The 25,113-nt window shown below is 40.1% G+C and overlaps 1 protein-coding gene across 6 annotated transcripts in view; it reads left to right on the plus strand.

The window, feature by feature from the left end:
* Srgap1 (SLIT-ROBO Rho GTPase activating protein 1) overlaps positions 1 to 25,113 on the plus strand; it is a 115,510-nt gene that overhangs the window by 57,663 nt on the left and 32,734 nt on the right. Inside the window, exons 6-10 of one of the 6 annotated variants that reach the window (XM_029561474.1) lie at positions 2,016 to 2,213; positions 2,885 to 2,969; positions 9,730 to 9,757; positions 13,261 to 13,363; positions 16,993 to 17,053. In XM_029561474.1, coding sequence (XP_029417334.1) covers positions 2,016 to 2,213; positions 2,885 to 2,969; positions 9,730 to 9,757; positions 13,261 to 13,363; positions 16,993 to 17,053 — 475 coding nt within the window. Of the gene's footprint in view, positions 1 to 2,015; positions 2,214 to 2,884; positions 2,970 to 5,000; positions 5,121 to 5,840; positions 6,197 to 9,729; positions 9,758 to 13,260; positions 13,364 to 13,853; positions 13,888 to 16,992; positions 17,054 to 19,609; positions 19,745 to 25,113 lie in introns of those variants that run through there. The other 5 variants (XM_029561477.1, XM_029561476.1, XM_029561480.1 and 2 more) reach the window with 5 other exon arrangements.

Raw genomic sequence — 25,113 nt, forward strand, 5'->3', positions numbered from 1 at the left:
TTTATATATTTGATAGTAATTTTTTTACTCGGCAAGAACATAGAAGCCACAAGAAAGTGCATTGATGCATTCGCTATATTCACTATATTCCAATCAGGAAAAATACCTCTCATTAATGAAGATGAGATAAAGATTCTCAAGTGGATTAAAACAGACTTATACTAAAAAGAATTTCCAGTGGATACTTATAAAATATAAGGAATAGATAGCAAAGAATCTAATAACCATATGAAGAAATCAAAATTAATATCAAATATATAAAGTAACTAATAATGCCTTAGTTAAATATGTATATTTACCTAGTTTCCCATTACAATGCATTATAAAATAGTATATAAATTAGGATAAGAAAATGGAACTTAAATTTTCTAGACTCTTTATATTATGTGAGAAAAAGAAAAACCCATTCATTTATATTAGACTTTGATCAGCAAAGACTGAATATAGACTTTGATGGATAAAAAGTAAATACTAAGGTGATGCTAGAAGGTAAATTTAAAAGCCCCTCGATGGTAGCATAGAGCAGTTTTGTGACAATGAGATAGGGAAATATTTTTTAAATAGGACACGGAAAGACTAATCATGAGGAAATTAACCAATAAATTTATTATGTTAAAAGTAGAGGCTAAGGGTGGCAAGATGGCTCAGAGGGGAAAGGCACTTGGTGTTCAAGCCTACGGACCTGAGTTCGATCTCCAGAATCCACATAAAGTTGGAAGGAGCGAAGGAGAGAATCAACCCCACAAAGTTGTCCTCTAACCTCCAGATACATGCTATGGCACATGCACACACAATAATAAAATTTAAAAAGTAAACATTTTAAAAGTAGAAGTTTGTTCATTTGAACAACGATAAAACAATGAAAAGCTGCAGGGTGGGAAAGGGTTTGTAACATGTATAACTAACAAAGGACTCATATCCATGTCTACAAATCAGCAAAGAAGACTCACAGCCCAGTAGAAAATTGAATGAGAGGTTTCAACAAAGCATTCTCAAGGGAGGAGATCCAAACTACCTTAAATACATGATACTGTACTCAGTCTCAAACATCATGAAAATGCTTATTGAAAGCACAGTGAGATACCACTGCACACAGCACAGTGGCTTAAACTGCAAGGACTGACAATACCAACTGTTGATAAGAACATGGAGTGAAAGGAATTCTCCCACGTGCTGGTGGGAATATAAATAGCAAGCATTTTGGAGAACAGTCTGGTATTCCCCATATGCAGCAATTCTGTTCATGTATGTGTGGCCCAGCAAAATTGTGTTCGACACATTATAATTTATAATAGATCAAACTAAGGTAGGTCAGTCTGTCAGTCAAGGGATGAATTAGGGGTTATCCTTACAGTAAATTACAGCTTTGAAATGCTGTACTCACAAGAAATGAGTTTAACTAACCCTTAGCAAAAGAAACCAGATAAGAAAATATAGATTCTGTAAGATTTGTAAGAGTCCATTTATGTAAAGTAAAAAAAAAAAAAAAAAGACAATAATGCTAGAAATCAGATGGTGGAGGACTCGATGTGTAGCTTAGTTGTGACGTGCTTGCCAAACTAGCAAAGCCCCTGGCTTTGAATCCCAATAAGAAAGAAGGGAGAGGGGAAGGGAGAGAAGAAAGAAGGGAGAAAAGGGAAGGGAAGGAAGAAAGGGTAGTAAATACCTTTGAAAGGAAGAAAAGTATATAGATGATTTGGAGAGCATATGAGTGTTTACATAGAGGTGTTCGATTTGAGATTATATCAGGCTATATACCTAAGGTCTATGTATTTTTCTGTGTGCAGTTCAGTTTAAAAGGTAATATTAAACAAAAATGAAATTGAGAGTCCCCTTTAGCCTGTGAGATTTATAAGGACACAGATTCATGATCTGAGGAATTGTTGACCTGTCTCTTACCCCAACAGGGTCTGAACTAATCTCTTAACAGACTGACTAACAGACTGAGTCTCATTGAATATATGTGGGATTCATGGCATAATACACTAATGAGTGAAATGTTTTAATGTTCCCAGGTCAAGAAAACGACAGAAGCTACCCTGCAAACGATTCAAGATATGGTCACCATTGAGGACTATGATGTGTCTGAGTGCTTCCAGCACAGCCGTTCCACCGAGTCTGTGAAGTCCACTGTGTCTGAAACCTACTTGAGTAAGCCCAGCATCGCCAAGAGAAGAGCGAACCAACAAGAAACCGAGCAGTTCTACTTCATGGTGCGCCCACTTGTTGCTTCCCAACCACCCAGGGCTACTTCTCTAATGGCTCCAGAGTCACCTGAGTTCCTGATTTATCCAGTCTGGGTAGAGGTTAGGAGTCAGGCTTTGTGGGGGCGGGCTTCGACGAAGCTCACCACAACTTATGGGAGTTCAATAGTTTGACATGGGGATGTCTTCCTCAGTCACTCTTCCACCTTTTTTTGAGACAGGGTCTCTCACTGAACCAGGAGCCAGACTGTCTGGCCAGTGAATCCCTGGGATCTGCCCCGTTCTGTCCTCTCCTGGTCACCCCCACCCCTAGTGCTGGATTACTAACACATGCTCCACACCCAGCTTTTTCTTGGGTGCTAGATATCTAAACTCAGGTCCTCATGCTTGCACAACAAGCACTTTATCCCCAATTCAAGCCAGGCTTTTTAAACTTTCAGTTATATATATATATGTCACGAGGAGAACTTGCTAAAATGCAGGCAGTTTCAGCAGGTCTGGGGAGGAAGAGGCCTGAGTCTGCATCTAGAATAACAGGCTCTCAAAAGATGGCTGATGCTGCTAGACTGGAGGCCACACTTTGAATAGCAGAAGTCTAGAAAACACAAGACAGATGAGGTGGCTGGGCTTTCAGTCTTCTATGGGAAGTTCCTTGACACCAAATACCTTGCCTTTTGCAGAAACTCAGAGAATTTTTAGAAGGCAGTAATCTCATCACAAAACTTCAAGCCAAACATGACTTGCTGCAGAGGACTCTTGGAGAAGGTCAGTTACTTAGAGTAGACGGGAAAATGCTTTGAACTATGTGTTGGGTTGTGAATGTATTCTATGAAGTGTGAGATGGGTATATGTGGTTTAAGAAGCAGACAATGCCATCCATTTAAGTTTGGGTTTATCTGTTTCTCTAATAATCCTGTTCTCCCTGGAACATTTTTTTCTTTTTTTTTTTTTTTCTGTCTTTTTAAGACAAGGTCTCCTTGTAGCCGCAGCTGGCCTGGATTCACTAATGGAGACCAGGCTGGCCTTGAACTCACAGAGATCCTCATGCCTCTGCTTCCTGAGTGCTGAGATTAAAGGCATGCACCAATGCCATCCATTTAGGTTTGGGTTTATCTGTTTCTCTCTGATAATCTTGTTCTCCCTGTAACTTTTTTAAGCTTGGAAGTAAACTTGATAAAGTGTAATTTAGGGAGGACTTGCCTCTGGGGAGGAACTCACACCTCTGACCCCCCAGTCACTGCTTCCTCCCCTTCTGGGCTTCTCCACCCTCCAGCTCCACCCCTGTTTGCTTTAATGGGCTGGTATTTGTTGTCCTGTTTGTTGCCTTTTGGGATTTTAGAAACCAGTTCATCTAGTTTGAGTGATTTCCTTTTTCTTTCATTAGGCATTGTTGGTACTTGGGAAATGATCTGGTGGTAGTTACTGATGGCTATGTCTAATAACAATATAAACACTAATGCACACTGGGCTTTCTCAGAACCTGGCATTGCTCTGAGCTATATTTTTAACTGGTGTCTGTTCATTTCCTTATCATTACAAATGAGGAAACTGAGGGGGAAATGGGCTACAAGCAAAGGGGACTGTGTAAGCATTATTGGTTCTTTTTCTTCTCATGAAATTTAATAAGAAAAATAGAGTCAAGCAGAATGCTGTGTAAAGTGTCTCAGAGTCTGCAACTTTAGTTTGTCCTTTAGTCACACTAGATCCTGCTGGACGTTATAAAAAGTGAAGGTGACACAGAAAGGGGAGGGGAATGAGAGGAGTGCATGGTCTGATGGCTGAGTCCCCCAAACACAATAGTGTTTCTATCACCTTACCCACAGTTTGCACTGAAGAACCCATCCTCCTCAGGCAACAGCCATAGGCAAAAGGTTGTCATGCATGACCTCAGGCTCTAAGCATCACACAGTTAAAATGCAGGGCTCTCCAGGATGAAGAGCCCTTAGTTACACTAAGAAGAAAAATAATTAACTATTTAAAAAAATCCAAAAAATAAAATAACCAAATGTAATGTGTCAACTGTTACTAAAGTCTCAATTAAAAGAACAGAAGTTATGAGATATTTTAAGCATAGTAGGAAAATGAATATAGGCCACATAATATATGATATTATTGATTTATTTTTCCCATGATAATGATACTGTGGTTTATAAAGAAGAATGTTCTTATTCGAAAAATGTGGCTGGGCATGGTGGCACATGCATTTAATCTCAGTACTCAGACAGTGAGTTCCCAGCCAGCTAGGCCTACACAGTGAGACTCTGTCTTTTAAAAAAAGGATGGAGAGGGGGAGTCAGCTTTTTATCTTTGAGTAGTTTTCTGAATAATCATGACCTAGTTGTGGATCTTTTTCTTTTTCTCCTATAGTAAATTTGGTTTTTCTTCCATTTTCTAAATGCCCAACATTTCAAACAATATCCTCAAGGCCCATTGCTGCCCCCAGAGCATAACTTCTCAGTGTAGAGAAATGCTTTGAATGCTTTCAGACACAAAGCCCTTCCCTACCAGACTGGGTGCCATTGTAGAAATAGTGAGTTTGAGGGCATTCTGTCGTGAGTGTGTCCACTCTTGGCACTACATTCAGGCAGACAAGTGTTAATGTGGCTTGGAGCCATATTCTGAAACTTTTGTGGTAGTCATTCAGCAAAAATTCTCGTATGTCTCCTAGAGAGGGAAGCCTTACTGGTTAATGTTATTCTCCAAGTCGTTCTTGGATCAGGCTACATTTTGGCTAGTGGGCTGAGTCCATGTGCCAGACAGAGGATTCCTTTATCTTGAGATTTCTTTTTCTTTCAGTGGGCTCCAGTATCCCCATGACACAGCTGTGAAAGGATCTAGTTGGTTTTCACCTGGGGCAGCAGACACAAGCTGGGTTCAGACCTCTATCCATAGTCCAGCAACTCCTGCTGGTTTGACAGTACATCAGCTACCCACCACTGCTGCAGGGTTTGACATTCTGAGAAAAGCTGAGCATGGGAGGCATACCCCCTTTTAGTTCAACCATTGTGAGCCTCCTGGCTTTCCATACATGCCCTGTTCTTGTTAATAGGCTTATACCAAAGGAGACTAGAAGAGATAATGGTGCCTGTCCCATGGTTAAACAGTCTAACAGTAAGTCCTTAGGAAGGAATCCAAGTCCCTTCTGGTTAAATAAGGTTAGTAGTACAGGATTAAGTGGTGTGCTTGGAGACAGTCTTGACTTTTCAGATAGAAATCATGTCTGAATTATACAGGACTTGCTGCTGCAAAAACTGACTTTATAATAAAACAAATAGAACCTAGCCCAGGGATTGAGCAGTTGATCATCCACAGCTGAAACTGTAACTACAGACATGTGTTTGGCCTGCTTTGCCACTCACTTTTGGCAGGCTACCAGTGGCCCAGTCAGTTCTTTGATTTACAACACGGAGAAACAACTAGATCGTTTTCTTAAAGCAGCACCATCAAAACTCAGGGTTCCAAGTCTTTGAAAAGCACTGAAATAGAAAGAAACACACAGGGAGCTGTGAACTCTCTTCCCTCAGCTACACCCCTGTATCTTTGGGGGCTATTATTTTTTTTTAATTGGAATTAAATCAACCAAAGTAAATGAGAGGTTTATATATCTATAAAACTGGGACATTGAATTTTTTCCAGTAACAAGCCTCCCTGTTCACATTGGCTTCTGTGCACAGCATTTGGAACTAAGAAGGTGGAAGGAAGTATCTGCAATTTTGCTAAAGAGAAAATCTGACAGAGGGAACTGATCTCTGTACCACATTGTTTCTTGTCCTGGACATAAGGTTCCTGAAAAAGGAATTAAAGCGGTTATCTTCACATAATTGGTTGTCTGTCTTTGAGTGGGAGTACAAATACACTTTCAAAAGAGAAGCAGACTGTGAAAAATTAAAGCGTTTTACAAAAGCACCCCAGTAGTTGGTATTGTAAAGGAAGGAAAAAGCCTGGAAACCATTGCCAGGGGGTCTTCATCAGTCTTCGTTAGGGAATAAATCAAGGGTGTCTTTGTCCCATTCCGGCTATGCATATTTAAATATTTTTCTCTAGCTTTTTTTTTTTTTTTTCTTATCTCAAATTGCTACCAACCTATATTTTGGAGATAAAATGCATTTAAGTATGAAAAATAATTTACTTCAGAATTCTCAAGTAAAATGTCAGCGAAATCAAAGAAGTCACTTCTGTCAGACTGTAATCCTAGCACTTCGGAGGCAGAGGCAGGAGGATGGAAAGTTCAAGGTGAGCCTGGGCTACAGAGCAAGACCCAATCTCAATAACAAGAGCTAAAAAGAAAAAAGTAAAAGAAATATAGTCCAAGGATGTGTTTACCAAAAAAGCTATTAATCCTGGGTCATTTGTTTTTTCATCTGAGTGACTTATATGGAGAGAGGAAGGAACAGTTCCTGTAGTTTTTAATAATTAAATAAGCTTCCAAAGAAAGGGATTGAAATGTAATCCTCAGACCACTAGAAGCTTTCAGATTTTTCTAGGAAGGAGAATCTTCTGTGCTTGTGTGTTATTGATCTATTAATGATGCTGCTGATTAAAAAATAAAACCTCATTCATCAACTGAGACACACTCAGGACTGTTTGCTGGAAAAGCGCCGTGTGTGCCAGTGAAACCTCACCATGGGTGATCATTCATGTAACGCTCACTCTCAGCTCATTATTCAAAATGTATCTTTCATAGGTTTTTAATTTTTTATCTCATACTATTAACCATCAAAGGACAAAGAGCAAAATAATTTAAGCCGTTTTATCTTTCATCTTTTTCTAAATCTAGGAAATAATTGGTTGGGATAGTTGAACAAAAATAGCAAAATTTCCAAGATACAAAGCACTTCATTTTTAAATAATTACCAGCATCAATAGCACTGAACCACTTTAAAGTGATTAGACTGTGTTACATAATTTGAATATATAGATACTTGCTAATTCACATATTTGCATATTCATGTGATTTAAATTTTCATTGGATTTTTCATCATTTTGTATTTTATTTTAGTCATATGGGGCAGACAGAAGTATAAGCCTTGATCCCTTCCCTTCTAGGATTGTTCAGAGTATTCTCCAAGAAAGAAAAAAATGTAGATTGGGTGGTGGGGGGGTATGTCTTTGTTCATGTTAATGTGTGCACATGTGCATGCAGGTGCACATGCATGTGTGGGCACATGGTTGTGGAGGACAGAGGTCGGTGTCAGGTAGCTTTATTGATCATTCTCCACCTAATTTTTTGAGGCAGGGTCTTTCACTGAACCTGGAGCTCACCAATTGACAAGGCTCGCTGGCCAGTAGCCTCCAGAAAGCCACATTCCTCTACCCCCACTCCCCTGTACCCCCTTTCATTCTGGGGTTACAGACATTTGCCACCATGACCAATTTTTACCTGGGTGCTGAGATCCATACTCAGGCCCTCATGTTGCGTGGCAGGTATTTTACCAACTGAGCCATCCCTCCAGTCCTGAAACTTACCTTTTTGTTTGTTTGTGTATATGTTTGTTTTGGTGGTGCTGAGGATTGAACCCAGGGCATCATGCGTGCTTGGCAAGTGCTCTACCAATGAGCTACACTTCCAACTCAAATCCTGTGTATTTCAAGGTAGTGTAGTACAGGGCTTGGGATTTTCATTCTGGAGTTAAAACAGCCCTCAACCCTAGTGCCAGACCCATATATACTAACATAGTCTGGGGCAATTTTGTGACCATATGTGCTCAGTCTCTTTTCTAAAATCAGAAAAGTAATTGAAGCTGCTTCATAAAGTTATTATGAAAACTTGCCACATTTAATACACAGTGTTTGGCCAGGTATGGTACTACACACAAATAATGCCAGTACTCCAGGGACTGAAGTAGGAAGATCATGAATTCAAGGCCAGCCTGAATACCAGGATTACATAGTGACACTCTGTCTCAAAATAAATAAGTAAAATACATAATGCTTAGAACACTTTGCAGCACTTGTTGCTTACTTGATATTTATTCGAATAGTATCTATTTTTTTCTATTTTTAATGTTGCTATTAATATATATCATACTTCTATGTCCTAATAAAACAGACAACTTGACAATATAATACAGCCACAAGCCAGTCAGTTTCTCTACCCTTAACTCTTTGCTCATTCTGCTGATTCCCAATGGGTGATCTCCCCAGCTCCAAAGGCCTCAACGCAGCCAAAATCATCAAGATTCTCGGCCCTGTCTCCCCTCTGCACCCTAACCCAGTCTAGCCAGCTTCCCACTGGACATTGCCATGAGGGTAGCCGTAAGCACTGCAGACCACACTCAGCTGTGCCTGCCCCTCTGCTGTCCAATAGACCTTTGCTTTGCTTGCGTTCATGAAAAGCTATAGCTATAGAGTTTTCTGTGCATCGTTCCTTTGTTCTCCAAAGTTGCAGAAAGCCACCAAGAGGAAGGGACATGTCATTAAATAAGTAGAGCTGGGTAGAGGATGGGGCAATCAGACTAGGCTCCTTTTCTCTCATCCTCACTCCAAGTATAGCCAAGAATTGATTCTGCCAACATTTGCAGTGGCTTGATCTATGTTGAGAAAGGTATTCTCTGATAATATCTGTTGTCCCCTGTTTAATCAATCCATATCAGATATTTCATGTTACTTATTATTCAGGTAATGGAGTGGAGGACTCTGTTGTGGTGTGGGCATGTTCATTCCCCATTCCCACCAGCGAGCTGTTCTGTTGACCTTGCCCTGTGAGTCTGAATCACTGTGTTATGTGATGGGCAGGGCTCACCTGTCTGTGCTGCAGCCGGGAAATCATTTTGTAAACAAACCAGCTGAATGATTCCCCTCTCCCACACCTTTTCCCACTGTTCACCCACAATAGAAGAAAGAGCAGACAGCAACCATGGGCACATGCAAACTTGAAGTTGATACAGATTGTGAACATGCTAGAAAAATTCTGCCCTGTTATTTAAAATAAGTCAAGAAATGCATGTGTATAAGAAGCAACTGATGTTTTTGAGGACAGAACTCTGTGAAAGGTTCTTAGCTTACAAGTTGGTGGAATGTAATATAATTTAATGTCCTTGTGTATTATTATCTATAAGTGTCATTTCAGATTAGAGAACACAACTGTTCTCCCAGTCCCCTGATTTCATATCACAGAAAGAATACCAATTTAGTCTAAGGGAAATTGAGTTCTCCCAACCCAATTTGGCCTCCTAGTCCTCCCCCCACAAGTGTCAATCAAAACAGAGCAAATAACTAGCATGGGAATTCTAGATGTGCTTTATTGTATTTCTTTGTATTTCTTTGATTTAAAAATAAAACCTTCAACTTGCCAAAAGAAACATGTTTCTCTATTCTACAGAATTTATTAAATATTGGATTTAGACTTTATGAAATATTGACTTTGAATTATTTGTTTCCATGTGCTTTCACACCTTGTCTACCACAAGACTAATAATTTATTATTAAATTCAGCATCTTAAGATAAGGGACAGATGATACAAAAGATTGTCAAGTCCATTCCATCATCGGTCCAACTTACTGGTTTTAATTTGCTTGTTTGCAGGTCACAGAGCTGAATATATGACTACAAGGTAGGAAGGTATTTTATCATCTGTAGTATATCGGCTTTCTTTTCTCTTTAACAAAAACAGCCATTTAATTGTCACCAAAATGAGCATATTCTGGTAATGAACATGGAAGTTAGTCTGGGCATGACCAAGCACAGCACCATGAAATTCTCAGGGTTCTCACCAGGTGATGTGAGCTCTGAGCTATCTCAAGTTTTGCCCTGTGGGATGACAAAGCTATGTAATGAACAGAGTCAGTAACAAAAGCTTAAGTTGAGCAGGCTTCATTTATCTGAACTGAAACACATTAAGTTTTAGACAGACTGACAGCACGTTTGACTTGATGATTTAGTAAGCAAACAGCTTTAGCCAGTAGATAGAATTGGTTACTTCTACCTCTTACTTTGTTTTATGTAGTCTAAAAATTAGAGCTATATTGAATTCTCTTGTAATTTTAGCTCTCTACCTGCTTTTGAGTTTTCTTTAAAATTTTAACTTAACACCCACCACCTTCTTGCACATTCTTCCCCTCACCCATTTGTGAAGGATTTTAAAGCTACTGCTTGGACAAAAAAGCCATTTGGGAAGCAGATTCAGACTGGAGTGGGGGAACGTTTGTGGCAACTTTTGTTTCTCTGACTCTTTTTGTACTACAGCCAGAAATCATACTAGTTGACATAGTAAGATCTGGAATGTTTGAGGATTAGTTGTGTTGGAGGTAGGATGCATGTAGAACATTGGTGAGCCTGGCAAGTTGATTTTCAAAGTTTCATGCTGTTGCTGTTGGATAATTTACTGATAGCAAGGCCTCTTCTTGGAAAGCCTACTGGAAAGAGATAGCTACTGACTTTTCTAAACTCATCCAAAGAAAACACGACTGAAGTTTGTCTTCACTTTGTCAGTGATGAAGAAGAATATTGCCTCTTCTTAGCAATAGACTGCCCAGGAGGATAGTTCATATATGGTATCTCTTTGTTCTAACAATTATTTTACCTTTTCTTTCTAGGTTATAATAATGTAAGGTGCTTAAATATTTAATGAAAAGAAGTTAGATATATTGATGTGCAATGAGAACTGTAATTGCCAAATAGAGATAGTCATATCAACTTGACCAGAATTTTCTATCATGTGGGCATTGTATCTAGGAAACCACACTACCAAAAAATTGTGTTAGGGACAGACCAGAAGTGTCATCCAGTCAGTGTGGCAAAGCTGGTGCATCTCTGTCCAGAGCCATGGGCACACCAGTCACCTCTGCCACAGAAAAGATTTTGATGAGCATTCAGGTGTTTCATTCAATTTCAAGTCCCTCTCATTACTTTCACTTCCCTACATTTCCTCATACTTTAGAGTCTTTGAGACAGGCAATTTCCAGGCCTTTGGTAGAAGTCTCAAAAGACCTTCCTCTGTTAGCCTGGCCAAAGATTATCCTTTCTCCCAGTCAAGTGTGGATTACCCAGTGCCACTGGAGGCTTTGGCTCCAACCTGCTATGTGAATCAGTGACCATACAAATTTTGTTCCTGTAGCTTTGTCAGCTCTGTGGCTATCAGCAAACATAAAACTATTAGACCCTGTAACAACCATATCTTCTAGTTCCTCTATCTGGTGCCTTGATACCCTAGGCCTTGCCAGCCCTGGAGGGGCCATCTCCCCCAGAGTTAGCCAATTCCCAAAGATGGTCAGAATCCCTTTAATATGCAAGTTAACTAATCCAGGGCCCCTTCTCTAACCTGCCTGTTTCATCTGATTCTTAAACTCAAGGCCAATGTTCCTCCTGCCTAGACACCCCAGGTCCAGGTACCAGATAACTGGGAACAGCCCGAATGATGCAGAAGCTACCAGAATCATTCAAATTATATACAATCCTATGCTTGCTTTCCCTGCTTTTCCCATTCTTCCCATGAAAGCCACAATAAAGAAAGGCTTGTGCCCACATTTTCTTCTTCAGCCCTCTGTCCCTGACCAGTGTTTGAGCTGCCCCCTGAAGCACCCACTCCATGGCAGAATGCCAGCATACACCTGTGCCTCTGGGTGCTATAACACAGTCTCTTCGTGGACCTCCTGATCTACTGGCCTCACCAAGCCTGAGTAGAAATTTGAAGTCATTGATAAAAGAATGAAAAATGATGAGATCGAGGTTGTGTGATTAAAGTCTTTGGTAGTTAAATGTTTGGGTTTTTCACACCAATCTGATCCCTTCCTCCATGAATGGCACAGAATTTAATGTATAAAAGTCTTCAGAAATGACAGCTATGATGGGGCACATAGCTATAACATGCTGCCTGGGGGAAGTTTACATATACTTCTGTTATTTTCAAAAGCTCCTTTTAAGTTCCCAAGCACCATGGAGCTTAGGGTGCTGGCTATATACCCCATTAGTCACAGGAACCTTCTTGCTGAGAGAGTCTCAGTGTTTATCCATAAAAGGCTATATCAGCAGGTTTGCTCCCTAACACACACATGTTGATTTCTATGATAATACCTTATTCAACTCTTCGGGGTTCCACATAAATTCTTGGGATTTTGTTTCTAAACTGGACTTTCTGAACTTGAGAAAAATGAATTTAAAAGGTCATTCTTCCAGAGACTAGCTAACCGAAGGGCTTTACACAATCTGCAGGTGTGATGAGCTTTTTCCTGTCAGCTTTGCAGCTAAGGAGGTTAAATGGAAACATCAGAAAACAGGTCTCCGGGCTCTCCTTCCACTAGCACAGATGTGATAGAAGTTGAGTCCAAGAATCTTGGTCCTCTTCCATCTGCCTCTCTGCAGTTACAGTGCAAGATGACTGATGTAGGGTTTCCCAGAACAGCACCCAGCACAGTGGACATGCATATGTCAGAAGGACTGTCTTACCCACCAAAGCAAGCAGACAGGAGAGTCCAGAACAGCACAAATGAATGTAATCTACTGCCCTCCAAATATGTGGGCAGTGGCATTGTATGTTCTATAGAAATAATTCGTGTGTGGGCCCCACCATCTGAAACCACATTGAAACCAAACCCTAATTTTCTTAGGTGTGACCCATTAATAATCACTTCTGCATAAAATAAAATCCTATTAATACATGGGGAGCACTGAACAGATATGATGTGGCCTGCATTGAAGAATTATGTTCTAACTAAAAATATTATTTTTAATTTCTCATTTGGAGATCTGTCGAAGCCTTTTTACAATTAGATCTTAGTATGTGACTCTCAAACCAAATAACAAGAAGCTAGTTTTATAGCATTTAGCTAGACAGCTCATGATTCCATTTGGTAATAATTATCTTTTTTTTTAAATAAACTACAGAAAAAATACCAGATCTAGCACCTATGAAAACAGCAGTCTACATGAAAAGCTCCTAGGGTGTTTGATACATATATAAGAGTGAAGCAGTGAGAAAGGATGGATGTGTTTTCCCTGTGGGCTGAGGTGGGGAAGGAACTCGGGATCCCCTGGTTTTGTCACTTTGGTATGACCTATGGGTGTTTCATTTATTGTCTGATTTCTGCCATGCTCAGTAATTATATTCCCTTCCCTTAGGCCTCCAAATGTTCCCCCTAAGCCCCAGAAACACAGGAAATCCAGGCCCCGCTCCCAGTATAATGCTAAGTTGTTTAATGGGGATTTGGAGACCTTCGTCAAGGTACTGCACCAGCCCCCTGGGTGGCTGACCACGCTTCTCACTGTAATGACCCCAGCCTCCCACAAAGGGAGGCAGGTCATTATGTCCGAGTCTGTCCTGGGCTCTTTGCTTTCCCAGAAAATCAATATAATATTTCCTGAAGTCAAAGAGGAAAGAATATTTGGGTTGAGTGCCTTTAAGAAATAAATATGAATGTTATCATGTGGGCAAAAGAAAAGGCACTCTTATTTTTCAAAGCCAAAATTTATATGAAAAGAAAAGAGCCCTGATGAAATGTTTTATCCTATGCAGTTGCACAGAATGCACAGTGTATATGTTTTAAATCCATGATAGGCACACTATAAAGTACAGAAGAGTCTGACTTTCTCATGACTTAAGGAATTCATTATATTGGATTGATTTTGTTTGGCCCTGAAGTCTGTATCTTGTATCTCTGCTGTGTTTACTCTCTGTCTTCTTTTTCATCCTGTATTTCTGGTAATGCTTCTAGCCGGGGACGGAGGAACTCGCACACAAGACATCAGGTATCCTGCTGGAGGGGGTGAGGGCACAGCCTCTGTCGCCCGGGTGCCATTTGCAAGTCATATTCACGCTTGGCTTTCATTAGATGTTTTAAGGTCTTTAAAAGAAAAGTGTTTGCAGTTAGAAGTTAGTTTATAAATAGATTTTACTTAGAACTGTAGGAAACAGACACTGATTTAAGATGGATAGTCTTCACTGATAAAAATGAGTAGATTAAACCCAGTTTTTGCCTTATGTATTTGGCAAATGTATCAAATTTGATTTAGTGGTGTTTATTAAGGAAAGTCAATGTTAAATACCAAATACATATATAATATTGGATTCTGGATTCTGCTGTAAATTATACAAAAACAGGCTTTCTTTCTCATGTATAACATTTCATGACATGAAATGAGATATTTTTGAAAACTATCTTTATATGGAAAAGTCACAGTTATGATATTCTTCTTATGTCCCATAATTGGTATGTTAGAGAAATCTTACCTTCTTTAAAGACCGATCTATTTATTAAATTTGTATAGTAAAGACTAAGAAGCTTGTGTAAATGTGTGCTTGTGCCACATGTATGGCACTTTTATATACATGCATGCAGGTATGCATGCAGAGAGAGACAGAGAGATTAGAAAGTTCCAGCAGCCTTAAAAGTGAGCCCTAACCCTGGAATTAAATGAAAAGCCACTGAACAACCTAAACAGCAATCACAAATCCATTGCCTTGAGCCTTAAGCCCTTATTGTCTCTAATTTAATATAAAATTATTGCCAAATTTGATTTGATGATCTAGTTTCCCAGCCATGACTTACAAGCAGGGGCAAATTGGATGGAGAAAGGAAAACGATCAAAGGAAAGCAGTGGGATGTGCCGCTGATGGCCTGGCAGGGAAGGAGAAGACAGGGAGCCTCACAGAAGCAGGGTATGATTCTGCTCCGTGTGCTCATACAGCCTGAGAAAACTGCTTAACATAAAGCACATCCTCGAGTTTTTAGAAATTGTTCATTAAGAATTAGTTAAAGGCAACCAAGCTGAGGCACTGAGGAAGAAATGAGGCCTTTGTGGTGACAAACCCGCTGTATGACATCTGTGCCTGCCTTTGGTACCACCAGGAACCCAGAGGCATGGAAATCTAGAAAGTGCCTTCCCCAATAGCACCATGGGACTGCAAGAGCAAAACTGTTTTCTTACAGGGAAACTGAGACACAAAGAGATATGTTTAAATGACAGTAGTTGGAAGGCAGCCCGCAATTTCACTCTTTGTAAAATATTTTCTACCCAAACATCCGGCATCCATGAAATTAAATTAAAACACTCATAACTTTTTCACTACAAAATTCACCATAACTGAGTGTCATACTAATCACTGCTAAAAGATCAGCAATCTTCTAAGTGAGTATGTAAAGACAATGTCTAACATATAATATGAAAATGTAAGACTTCTTTGCAGAACTTTCTTGGTGCAAACATTTTTCTTTTAAGAATCTTTTATTCTTTGTTTTAATACTAAGTTCATCAGAGATGAACTAACATTTTCCTTTCATCACTTACATTTAGTGTTTCTTGCTCTTTTAAATTACAGTGTTAGATGAATTGTTCATAAAATGTTACTTCCACTAAACTGTGTTTGTGGCTTAGAGAAAAAAAGCCCCTTCATCTGTTCAGTAAATTTTGATGCAATTACATGGCTGTTCATGAGCCAGGTAGTCTACACTAAAATGTGTTTTATTTTTAAGGCTCTTCTTTAAGGAATTAATAAAACTTCTCCTAAAACATGTTAACTAATTAGAGAAACCTAATACGGACTCCAGAAGTAATTGAAACATTAACTGGTTTATATACTGATTCAATTGTCTTAAAACTTAAAACAAAGACTATTTCTTCAAAAGTGCATTACCCACTCTGGAAACAGTAAAAATGGATTTAGTCTGCAGCTCTGCATTATTCCCAGTCTTGTGTTCACTACTGAATTGGAAGTTACTGGATACTGAATTATTCCAATATGTAAAGACCAAGTTTGTGTCAGAATAAAATTCCTCAGGAACATATACATGATGTCAGCTAATCTTCAAATCCCATGTTTCCTTGAAAACTCTAATTCCTGAAAGATCAGTCTTAGAAGCTCATGACAAACAGCCCGACCTCGGCAGCCCTCTTTAACTCCATGGAGTGCATGGCATTGACACACATTTAACTAGCCTCCGCAGCCCCTCCATCTCATTTGTCATCCTACACACATTGTTTTTAAAGCATTTCCAGCATTTTCTTAGCTGAGGGTGGTGATCATTTTACAAGATGTAGACAAAGAAAGCCAAAGCAGTCTTCCTTCCCAAGAAAGAAATCGAATGGAATGTACATTTGTGCCATTTTTGGCTTTATCTTAAAAAACTGCAAAATCTGTAAGAATAAGTTCTGATGCAAACAAAGTAAATACATGATACATTTTAGTTATCTATGAGACAGTTTGCGACTGCACCATCCAGGCGGCGTAGTCTCAGGGATGTGAGGAGTGGGTCCCGAGAATTTTCAGAGGTTCTCTCAGGACAGCTTATCAAACAGAAGATGCTGCTCTAAAAACACAACATTCTTCTTAGCTTCAATAATCACTGATCCCTTTGAATAATGACCTCTCAAAAATAAATTATTCATTTAGGCTTGTAAGCTTCAATGTAAGTTGAAAAAAAAAAGTTAGCTTTTTGGTTCTGTTGCTGTTTCTTTGAGACGAGACTCACCATATATCTGTTCTGGGCTCAAACTCTGGATGCTCCTGCCTCAGCCTCCAGGCTATGGGGATCACAGCCACCACTCCCAGCAGATTGCTTTTTGGCATCCGTAGGCATAGCAAGATAAGTTGAAGCCATATTCCCTTTTTGTATTAAATGTATTTAATTTAGTTTGCTCCAGAACTAAAATATGCCTCTATTTGAATGTAAATTCTTTCACTCTTTTTGTCATTGTTTTAATACTTTGTGGAAGATATTTAGAGGGATAGATTTGGAAAAGATAACCTAACAGGGCAAAAAAGCACTCTAATTACTGTTGAACTGGGAACCTTATTTCTCTGTGCGAGTTGGCCCTCTCCTCTAACGTTACCTTTAACGTCATCTTTTTCCCCAGGACTCAGGACAGGTTATCCCTCTCATTGTGGAAAGCTGCATCCGGTTCATTAATCTCTATGGTAAGCATTAACTGTAGGATTCTTATCTAAAAAGAAGCAGTAGGACTATGTCAGTAAGCCTGTCTTTCTGCTGATATTTTATTCTTGGAGAAAAGAGACCTGAATGAAGGATGCGATGGTGTTCCTCACACTCTTCTATTTGCCGTTAGGTCTTCAGCATCAAGGGATTTTCAGAGTGTCTGGTTCTCAGGTGGAAGTCAACGATATTAAAAATTCATTCGAGAGAGGTAACTGTGTGTCTCTACCATAAGCAAAACATGTTTAAAAGTCATCATCTTCTGTGTTCTGCAAGGGTGTGTTCATTTTGTATAGCCCCAAATCCTTTGTCTTGTGTTTACTTCATTGTGGCTGCTAGGAAATGAGTCTTTATTGTAAAAAGTAGAAAAGCATATGAGCTTCGTCCCATCCCCTGGCTTAGGACTGACTGATTATTCACTTTGTATGTGTCAACTTGGTGCCTTGACAGGGTTCTGGAAGAGAGAAGGCAGAGCTGGCCTAGGCAGCCCCAGGGGCAGGAGTGTGTGCCAGTTCCTCTCCACTGTCCATCTCACCATCCTCTGACACCAACTTTTTCCTTCCTCTTATTCCCATCCTGTGCCCCCTCCCTGTGATCTGAGTTGGTGCCTGACTCATATTCCTAATTGGCTGATATGTAAATTCTACTAAGCTGTTAATTAGGACAGTATAATTAGCATAGCCATGTACTCTACTGTCAGGAAGACCTAGAATCAAATCAGAGTCTTGTGTATTGGTATTGGGATTTGGGTCAAGTGACTCCAGTCTTAATTTGGCCTCTGTCTGCAAAACTGCAGGATTGTTAAGAGGTTTAGATATGATCTGTGAAAATGCCTAACCCGTTAATGATGCGATTGGTTCTGAATGCTCTCCGGTTTGCTTTGCACTTCTGGGTACACCTGTGCCTTCCCTCTGCTTCTAGATCAAAGGAGAAATGCAGAGTGATGGTGTTGTGGAGAAGCTCTGTCCCGTTTCCCCTGGCCAAGACTCACCATTAGAGCCTTTGTAGTTTGAAGCCTTGGTTAAAGAGGCAAACTTGGCACCCTACTTTTTTTTCCAGTTCCAAATTCTCTGCCCAATATGATGTGTGGAGCAGAGCGGTCTCCCACCAGCAGCTAAGCACACCATTCCACATACATTGATGATGTTCAGGAGGTCAGGTGGAAGTGCGGTGAAGTATGAGGCTCCTTGCCAGCCACCACAGACCAATGAGAGCTTTGTTATTTTTCCTTAGAAATTCCTCTAGTGTCTGTGTCTTATTTTTGAATGTTTGGGTGAGGTTTTCTCACAGTGGGCAAAACCAATAATAATGATACAAGTAATTCTGGTGAGTTCATGTTCCATGATTTCCTGCCCTAGAAAATAGGGAAGAGAGAATAAGAAGTCCCTGAAAATAAACTGCCCAAAGACCAACAACATGTCAAACTATAAAGGACACTTTTGTGAAATTTAGAAAGAATAACCAGACCTGTGAACACAGAACGGAGCTTGATGTAAGGCTGTGTATATTGCTGTGGATTCTATCCCATGTTGTTTCTGAAGTATTCTATCCCATATTAATTCCCAAGAAGGTAGAACACTCATCCAGTTAATACCTTACAACCACTTACCATGAAGGAAACTGTAATTTTGTTTGTGATTTGATTTTGTTTGGTTTTGTTTCGTTTCGTTTGAGATAGGGTCTCCCTATAGCCCCAGCTGACCTGAAACTCACTACGTAGACCAGGCTGGCCTTGATCTCACAGAGACCCACCTACCTCTGCCTCTGTACTGACATTAAAGATGTGTGTCACCTCACCTGGCTATATATGATAAATTTCTTAATTACTCACTTCATTCAAGCTCCTGGATAGAAGAAAACATTTTCAGGTTCCCTCCCCTGATCTCAGAGTCTCTGGCTGTTCAAGGCAACTTTCATATGTATTGTAAACACTACCATGCCCCCTGAGAAACACCTGGTTGTTTCATTGCAGGTGTTCACCATTAGTATTTGATATCTCTGATAAATTTTGCTGACCCACGCAGCATAACCAGACCAACCTCTACTGTATCTTTTTCTCAGTGGGATAAGAAACACAGAATGTACTGGTTTTTTAGTTCATGTCAAGCTAAGATTACTGATGTTAGCTTTAAGAAAATGCTGGGTAAAATTATAAATCCCACAATGTTTTATTTTAAGATTTGGGCAAGTTGTAAGGGAGTGTTTGGTAGCATAAGCTTTTTTTTTTTTTTTTAAGTTTTATTTTAGCCAACTATTTTTAGGTTAACCATTGGGTGGGATATCTAAACCAATTATTTTAATTTTAGTACCATATAATCTTTCATAGAGCATAATTAAAAGACTCGTGTGCTTGTGCATGCATGTGTGTGTGTGTGTGTGCGTGTGTGTGTGTGTGTGTGTGTGTGTGTGTGTGTAATGTTCTTGTCGAAAGAAAATAAGAGAAGTCGTGTGAATGAAACAAACTCTCTATATAGGTAAAAATCCTGTGGCGGATGAGAAAATAAGAGAAGTCCTGTGAATGTAACAAACTTTCTTTCTAGGTGAAAATCCTTTGGCGGATGACCAGAGCAACCACGACATTAACTCTGTGGCTGGCGTGCTGAAGCTCTACTTCCGGGGGCTGGAAAACCCCCTCTTTCCTAAGGAAAGATTTAATGATCTGATTTCTTGTATCAGTAAGTGGATCTCTCCCTCTCTCTCTCTCTCTCTCTCTCTCTCTCCCCCCCCCAACTTCCTTGAAAGGCAACTGCCTTCATCCTCCCACCTCCTGTGACTCTGTCACCAGCAAAATTCTGAGGCCACTTGTTTACATTCCGGGTCCAGTGTGAGTCACCCTCCCAGCTGTGGCCTCACCCTTAGCTAAATGGGCTTTGCATCTGAACACCTTAGGTTCCACAGATCCTGGAGCTGACCACTTAGATTCTAGGGCAAAAGCAGAAAAGCAGGTATCAGTCACCTGAATGCGGAGAAAGTTATCAGCATGGAAATGTAACCATTTCACCCTTCATTTTCTCAGTCAGTTTTGGAAGTTAGGTGAGTACTCATTTTAAATATTCCTTCAAGAAATAAGATAAAATAAGATAAAAGATCATTTTTACAGCACAAGAACTCCATGTGGTAATTATCTGTCATGGGTATCCCAAGGCCATATGGCACACTGTGTGTGATATATTATGAAACTAGTCATCATCAGCAAAACATCGCTGTTTTCTTCAGTGGGGGCTTTTGATACCACACAAAGGAAGTTGAAACTCATGACACCAAGAATTAGGTACTAACGCAATCAGATTCCATTCATCTAAATAGAAATACAGAGAGAGTGTCTCTCTAAATCCAAGTCTAGAGCTGACTTGGATAAGCTTTTATCAGAATCAAATTTCACTCTTAAAGAAACCTCACCTAACCCTACCGCTCATCTCACAACTCAACCAGTCACCTGAGTGATGTCCTATTGATTCAGCCTCTCTTCTCATCCCTGCTTCCCCACCCCTGTTTCTCCTAAATGGGTTTCCAGCTCCCAGTTTGCCCCCTGCCTCCCATCAGCCAGTTTTAAACAGGGACATCTCTTTCCCTTGCTAAAAACCGATGTCAGTATTTCCTGAATAAAAACATACTCCTTGACACCAGATGCTTGATACCTGATTTATTTCTTGTAGTTGATCTCTTCCTACTGCACTGCCTCCCCTGTTTGCCACTGCTGAATATGGAGGGCAGACGGTATAGCAAACTGCACACATGCCAGCCACTTCCTGTCTCCATGCTTTTGCCTAGGCTGTTTCCTCTGCTCACCTTAGTGAAGTGCTGGCCTTAGTGTTTCACCATGCTGTGAAGGCTCTGCTAAACTGGCAGCACTCTTCCAAGACTGCTGTCCTCCCTCCACTTCAGATGGAATTAGTCACTTTCTTTTACTGATATTCTACTATGTACATCTGTGTTCTTTTTTCCTGTTGTCCCACACTGTACTTTTTAAGCCTCTCTTTCTCCTTTTTCTCCTTTCACAAGATAAAGAGTTTAGTATAGATGTCAGGCATGCAGGCTCTGGACTCAAGCAGCCTGGGTTCACATCCCACCTCCTACACTTGCTTTCCATCCATGTGACAGTAGGAAAATTTCTTTAGCTTGCTGCACCTTGGCTTCGTCATCTGTAAAATGAGCAGAATATTAGTCAGTCCCCCAGAGGATGGGGAAAACTAAATGCGTTAATTCATGTCAGGTACCATGCCCACCAAAGTGCTCGGTGCAGTGCCAATGATTAGCTCTACAGCCAGGGAGGCCTGGTGGAGGGTTCAGTTTTGTAACGTACACTTGCCTACAGGTAATTCCACATACATAGTAAGTGTTCAGTTCATCATTGTTGGGAAAGTTTAAGTGAAGAGTCAAGATTGCACCAAAAGTTCTTTGGATGGCATCTGTGTCTAAATTCCTGGCTCTGGTTGTATGTCAGTTCCTCAGTTGTCATCCTCCCGTGACACTCTGGGGGATAACTGGTGTGAATGATGTGTTCATTCCAAGGTTCGTTCATAGCGTGAATCATTGTGGTAGACTGCTGACCCAGCTGGAAAGAGCCGAACAGGAGGTGTCTCACTTCTGGAATTCTTCTTTGGCCGTGTCCACACATTCTCCTATATCTTTGCCAGAAATGTTAAGTCTGGAATGGAAACCTAAGCCCTTCTGCAGGGCTTAGTGGTTTCCTGGGGACATACATCACATCAACTGTAATGCACCAGTTGGATAAAGAACATGGGGCTGCATTTCCAGTTAGCATTATTGAATCATTTCACATTTTCATGGATGAGAAATAGTATTTCATTGCTGGTATTAATAACTGAGGTCACCAAGTCAGGAAGATTTAGGTTCAAATCCTAGCTTGACCAGCTTTGTAAACTTAGGCAGAGATTAATACTTGATCTTATTAAATGCCTGTTTCTTCAACTTCATAGCATGTATGTGAAGAATAAGTCCATATAAACTGTTTAACATCATACATGGTAAATCTCTGTCATTGTCACTAGCTGTCATCATCACTACTGTGACAGCTGCTCCTACTGAAAACTCAGGCTACATGTGCCAATACCTGGCTCAGTCACTTCCCCATCTATCTGTTGTGCCAAATATATTTTTTTACATAATTGTTTCAGATGAATTTAGAAATGAAGTTACTATATCTGAGATGTTACACTGGTTCCAGCATGACTTTTCTCTTTTTAAAATTTTATTTATTTATTTATTTATCTATATTATGTGTTTGGTTGTTTTGCCTGCATGTATGTAAGAACACCACGTGCATGCAAAACCAGTAGAGGCCAGATAAAGGTGTCTCATCCCCTGGAACTGAAGTTACAGATGGTTGTAGGTACTGGGAACCGAACCCAGGTCCTCTGCAAGAGCAGCCAGTGCTATTAACCTCTGAGCCATCTCTCCAGTCCCGCAGCATGACTTTTCTATGGCAGGCAGTCCCGATTTTTCACTTTAAAGTTAAGCTTATGTAGACTATAAAAGAGAAAACAACAAAACACAGAAATTCCCTCTCTCTCTCCCTCTCTCTCTCTCTCTCTCTCTCTCTCTCTCTCTCTCCCTCCCTCCCTCTCCCTCTCTCGCTCTCTCACTCTCTGTCTCTGTGTGAGTGTGTGTGTGTGTGTGACCACACATGCCATGGTATGTGTGTGGAGGTCAGAGGACAACCTTCAGGAGTGAGTCCGCGAGTCCGCTCCTTCCTCAATAGAATTCAGGTTCAGACTTGCGCTTCTACCCACCTTCCTGATCTTAGGCTTTTAAATTTTTTTTTTATTTTAATGAAAACGGTGACAGTGCTTAATGCGAATGAGGGGGCTGTGAAAACATTTCCCTGTGTGTCAAAGTGAGGAAACAGATATCCTCCAAGACCCACATCTTGGTGGTGGTTTTTTGTTTGTTTTTGGTTTTTGTTTTGTTTGTTTGTTTTTCCCCAGTGCTGGGGTTGAACCCAGGGCTTTGCACATGTTAGGAAAGTGCTCTACAACTGAACTTCCTCCCCATTCCAAGACCCACATCTTGAAGGATGACTCAGGAGATTGAAGGCTTCAAAGGATGCTGAGTTCATATGCAGGCTGACATTTACCTATGCTGGTTTGTTAACAGGATGTGAATGTTTTCTTAGTACGCCAGTCACAAACTTTCATGTGTATTGCGCAGTCTACCTCAACTTTATTTTCCCAATAAGTCTAGTTATTTTTAGTGAACTGTTTTTCAGAATGGGAGGGTTTTCAAGAACACACGTTGGAACTAAGCATCTTTTTATAGTAGGAGTCCTTTTTTGCCAGTATCTACCTAACCTCTTTGAAAAGAAATTCTTGGCTAGTATTGAGTGATCTCGTGTCAATGGCTAGTCTTACCAACATGACTGTAGTAGAGCTGCATTTTCCCTAACCTTTCAGCAAATTCTTTGGGAATGGCATATGTCACTCATTCTTATTCTTTTCATTGATACTATAAACGTTTTTATTATGCGTATATAAGAGACAGAGAGACTGACTCAGGGCCACAGCACATGCATGGAGAACAGCTTTCAGGAACTGGTTCTCTCCTTCCACTCTGATGAGTTAGGATCCTGTTAAGACAGGGCCTTTCTTACTTCTTGACTCCATACACCATGTTTACTGGAAACTTCCGGATGATTCTCCTGCCCTGGCCTTCCATCTCCTGGTAAGAGTGTTAGGATTATAGGTGCTCACCACCACATCCAGCCTTTGGCCTTTTTATGAGGGTTCCAAGGATTGAACTTGAGTCGTCTGGCTTATGTGCTATAACCAAGCCATCTCACCAGCCCAGATACTATAAACTTTTGATGATTTGGATTAAGTTGATGAATTGTCTCTAATGTGAAAAACTTTCTGGTGATTCAAAGACTTGATTCTTGCAATCAAGAAACTTAAAAAGAGAATAATTATTAGTAAATATGGTATGTTAATATATGCTAGGAACACTAAGACTTAAAAGTTTTAGGAGAAAGAAATCTGAGAATAAATCATTTTTACCTGTGTCCTCTTACAACATTGCCATAACTGGGTCTGATTTACCTATTAAGGTAATTTTATATGATGGTTAGTTCATGTAGAAGGGTCTTCCTTTAAATGATTTCTAGGTGGTTATGAAAGTTCCACTACTTTTTGCTTATCTATTTTTGGATCATTTGAGGGAAAAGAAACTTATGTGTCTGTGACAAATTACTATCCTGCCTTTGTGCCTTCAAATAGCCTCATTCTTTGGAAGCTTAGAAATATATGTTGTAAAAGGAATTTATAGTAGCATTCTTTTGTGTTAATGTATACTAGCCATTCCTCAGTTCACTGTAAATTTCTTTTAAAAGATGACTTACCTGGATGAACACATGATGAAATCAAAGTAAATGTAAGTTGGAAATGACAGGCCTCGTCGTTTCTCAGCTTCTTGCCTGAGCATCATTTTGGTTTTCGCTTTTTCAACTGTCCACTTTCTCAGTGGCTTTGTGAGTGTCCAGATCATGCCCGCAGTCTGGGCAGCTTCCAACATGTCCATGTATTATGGCTCTGGATTCCCCAGGGCACACGGCCAAGTAATTACTCAAGTAATGATTTTTCCTGGCCTCCTTAGAGCCATGAGCCCAGATGAAACATTTGTTCTTCATTTTGCATCATGTGTTGTTACTTAGGTGACTACTTGGATATGAGAAAACTTTTTTATAGCAGGAGATATTTTTCCTATCACAGAACCAACATTTAGTCACTGTAGAGTACTTTGAAAATGTACAAAAAGCATATCACACAAAATACCTGCCCCCATAAAACCATCACCCAAAGAGAAACAATGATGTGTTTGCATTTGCTGCCTTCCTTCTGGGCTTCTGTACTTTTGTGTACATACGGTGCTGGTGAGGCCAACATGGAGCTATTCTATCCTTATCACTTGTAGTCTCCTTTCTTTATATTTTGATAGTATAGAAAATTTCAAACATCTCTAGGGACAATAATCCAGTGACCTCCCGTATAAGTAATCGCCCAGCTTTAAGAATTTCTGGTGCTTGGTTGAT

This window comes from Nannospalax galili, unplaced genomic scaffold (genome assembly GCF_000622305.1).
Source record: "Nannospalax galili isolate Female #2095 unplaced genomic scaffold, S.galili_v1.0 scaffold110, whole genome shotgun sequence".
Taxonomy (NCBI): Eukaryota; Metazoa; Chordata; class Mammalia; order Rodentia; family Spalacidae; genus Nannospalax; species Nannospalax galili.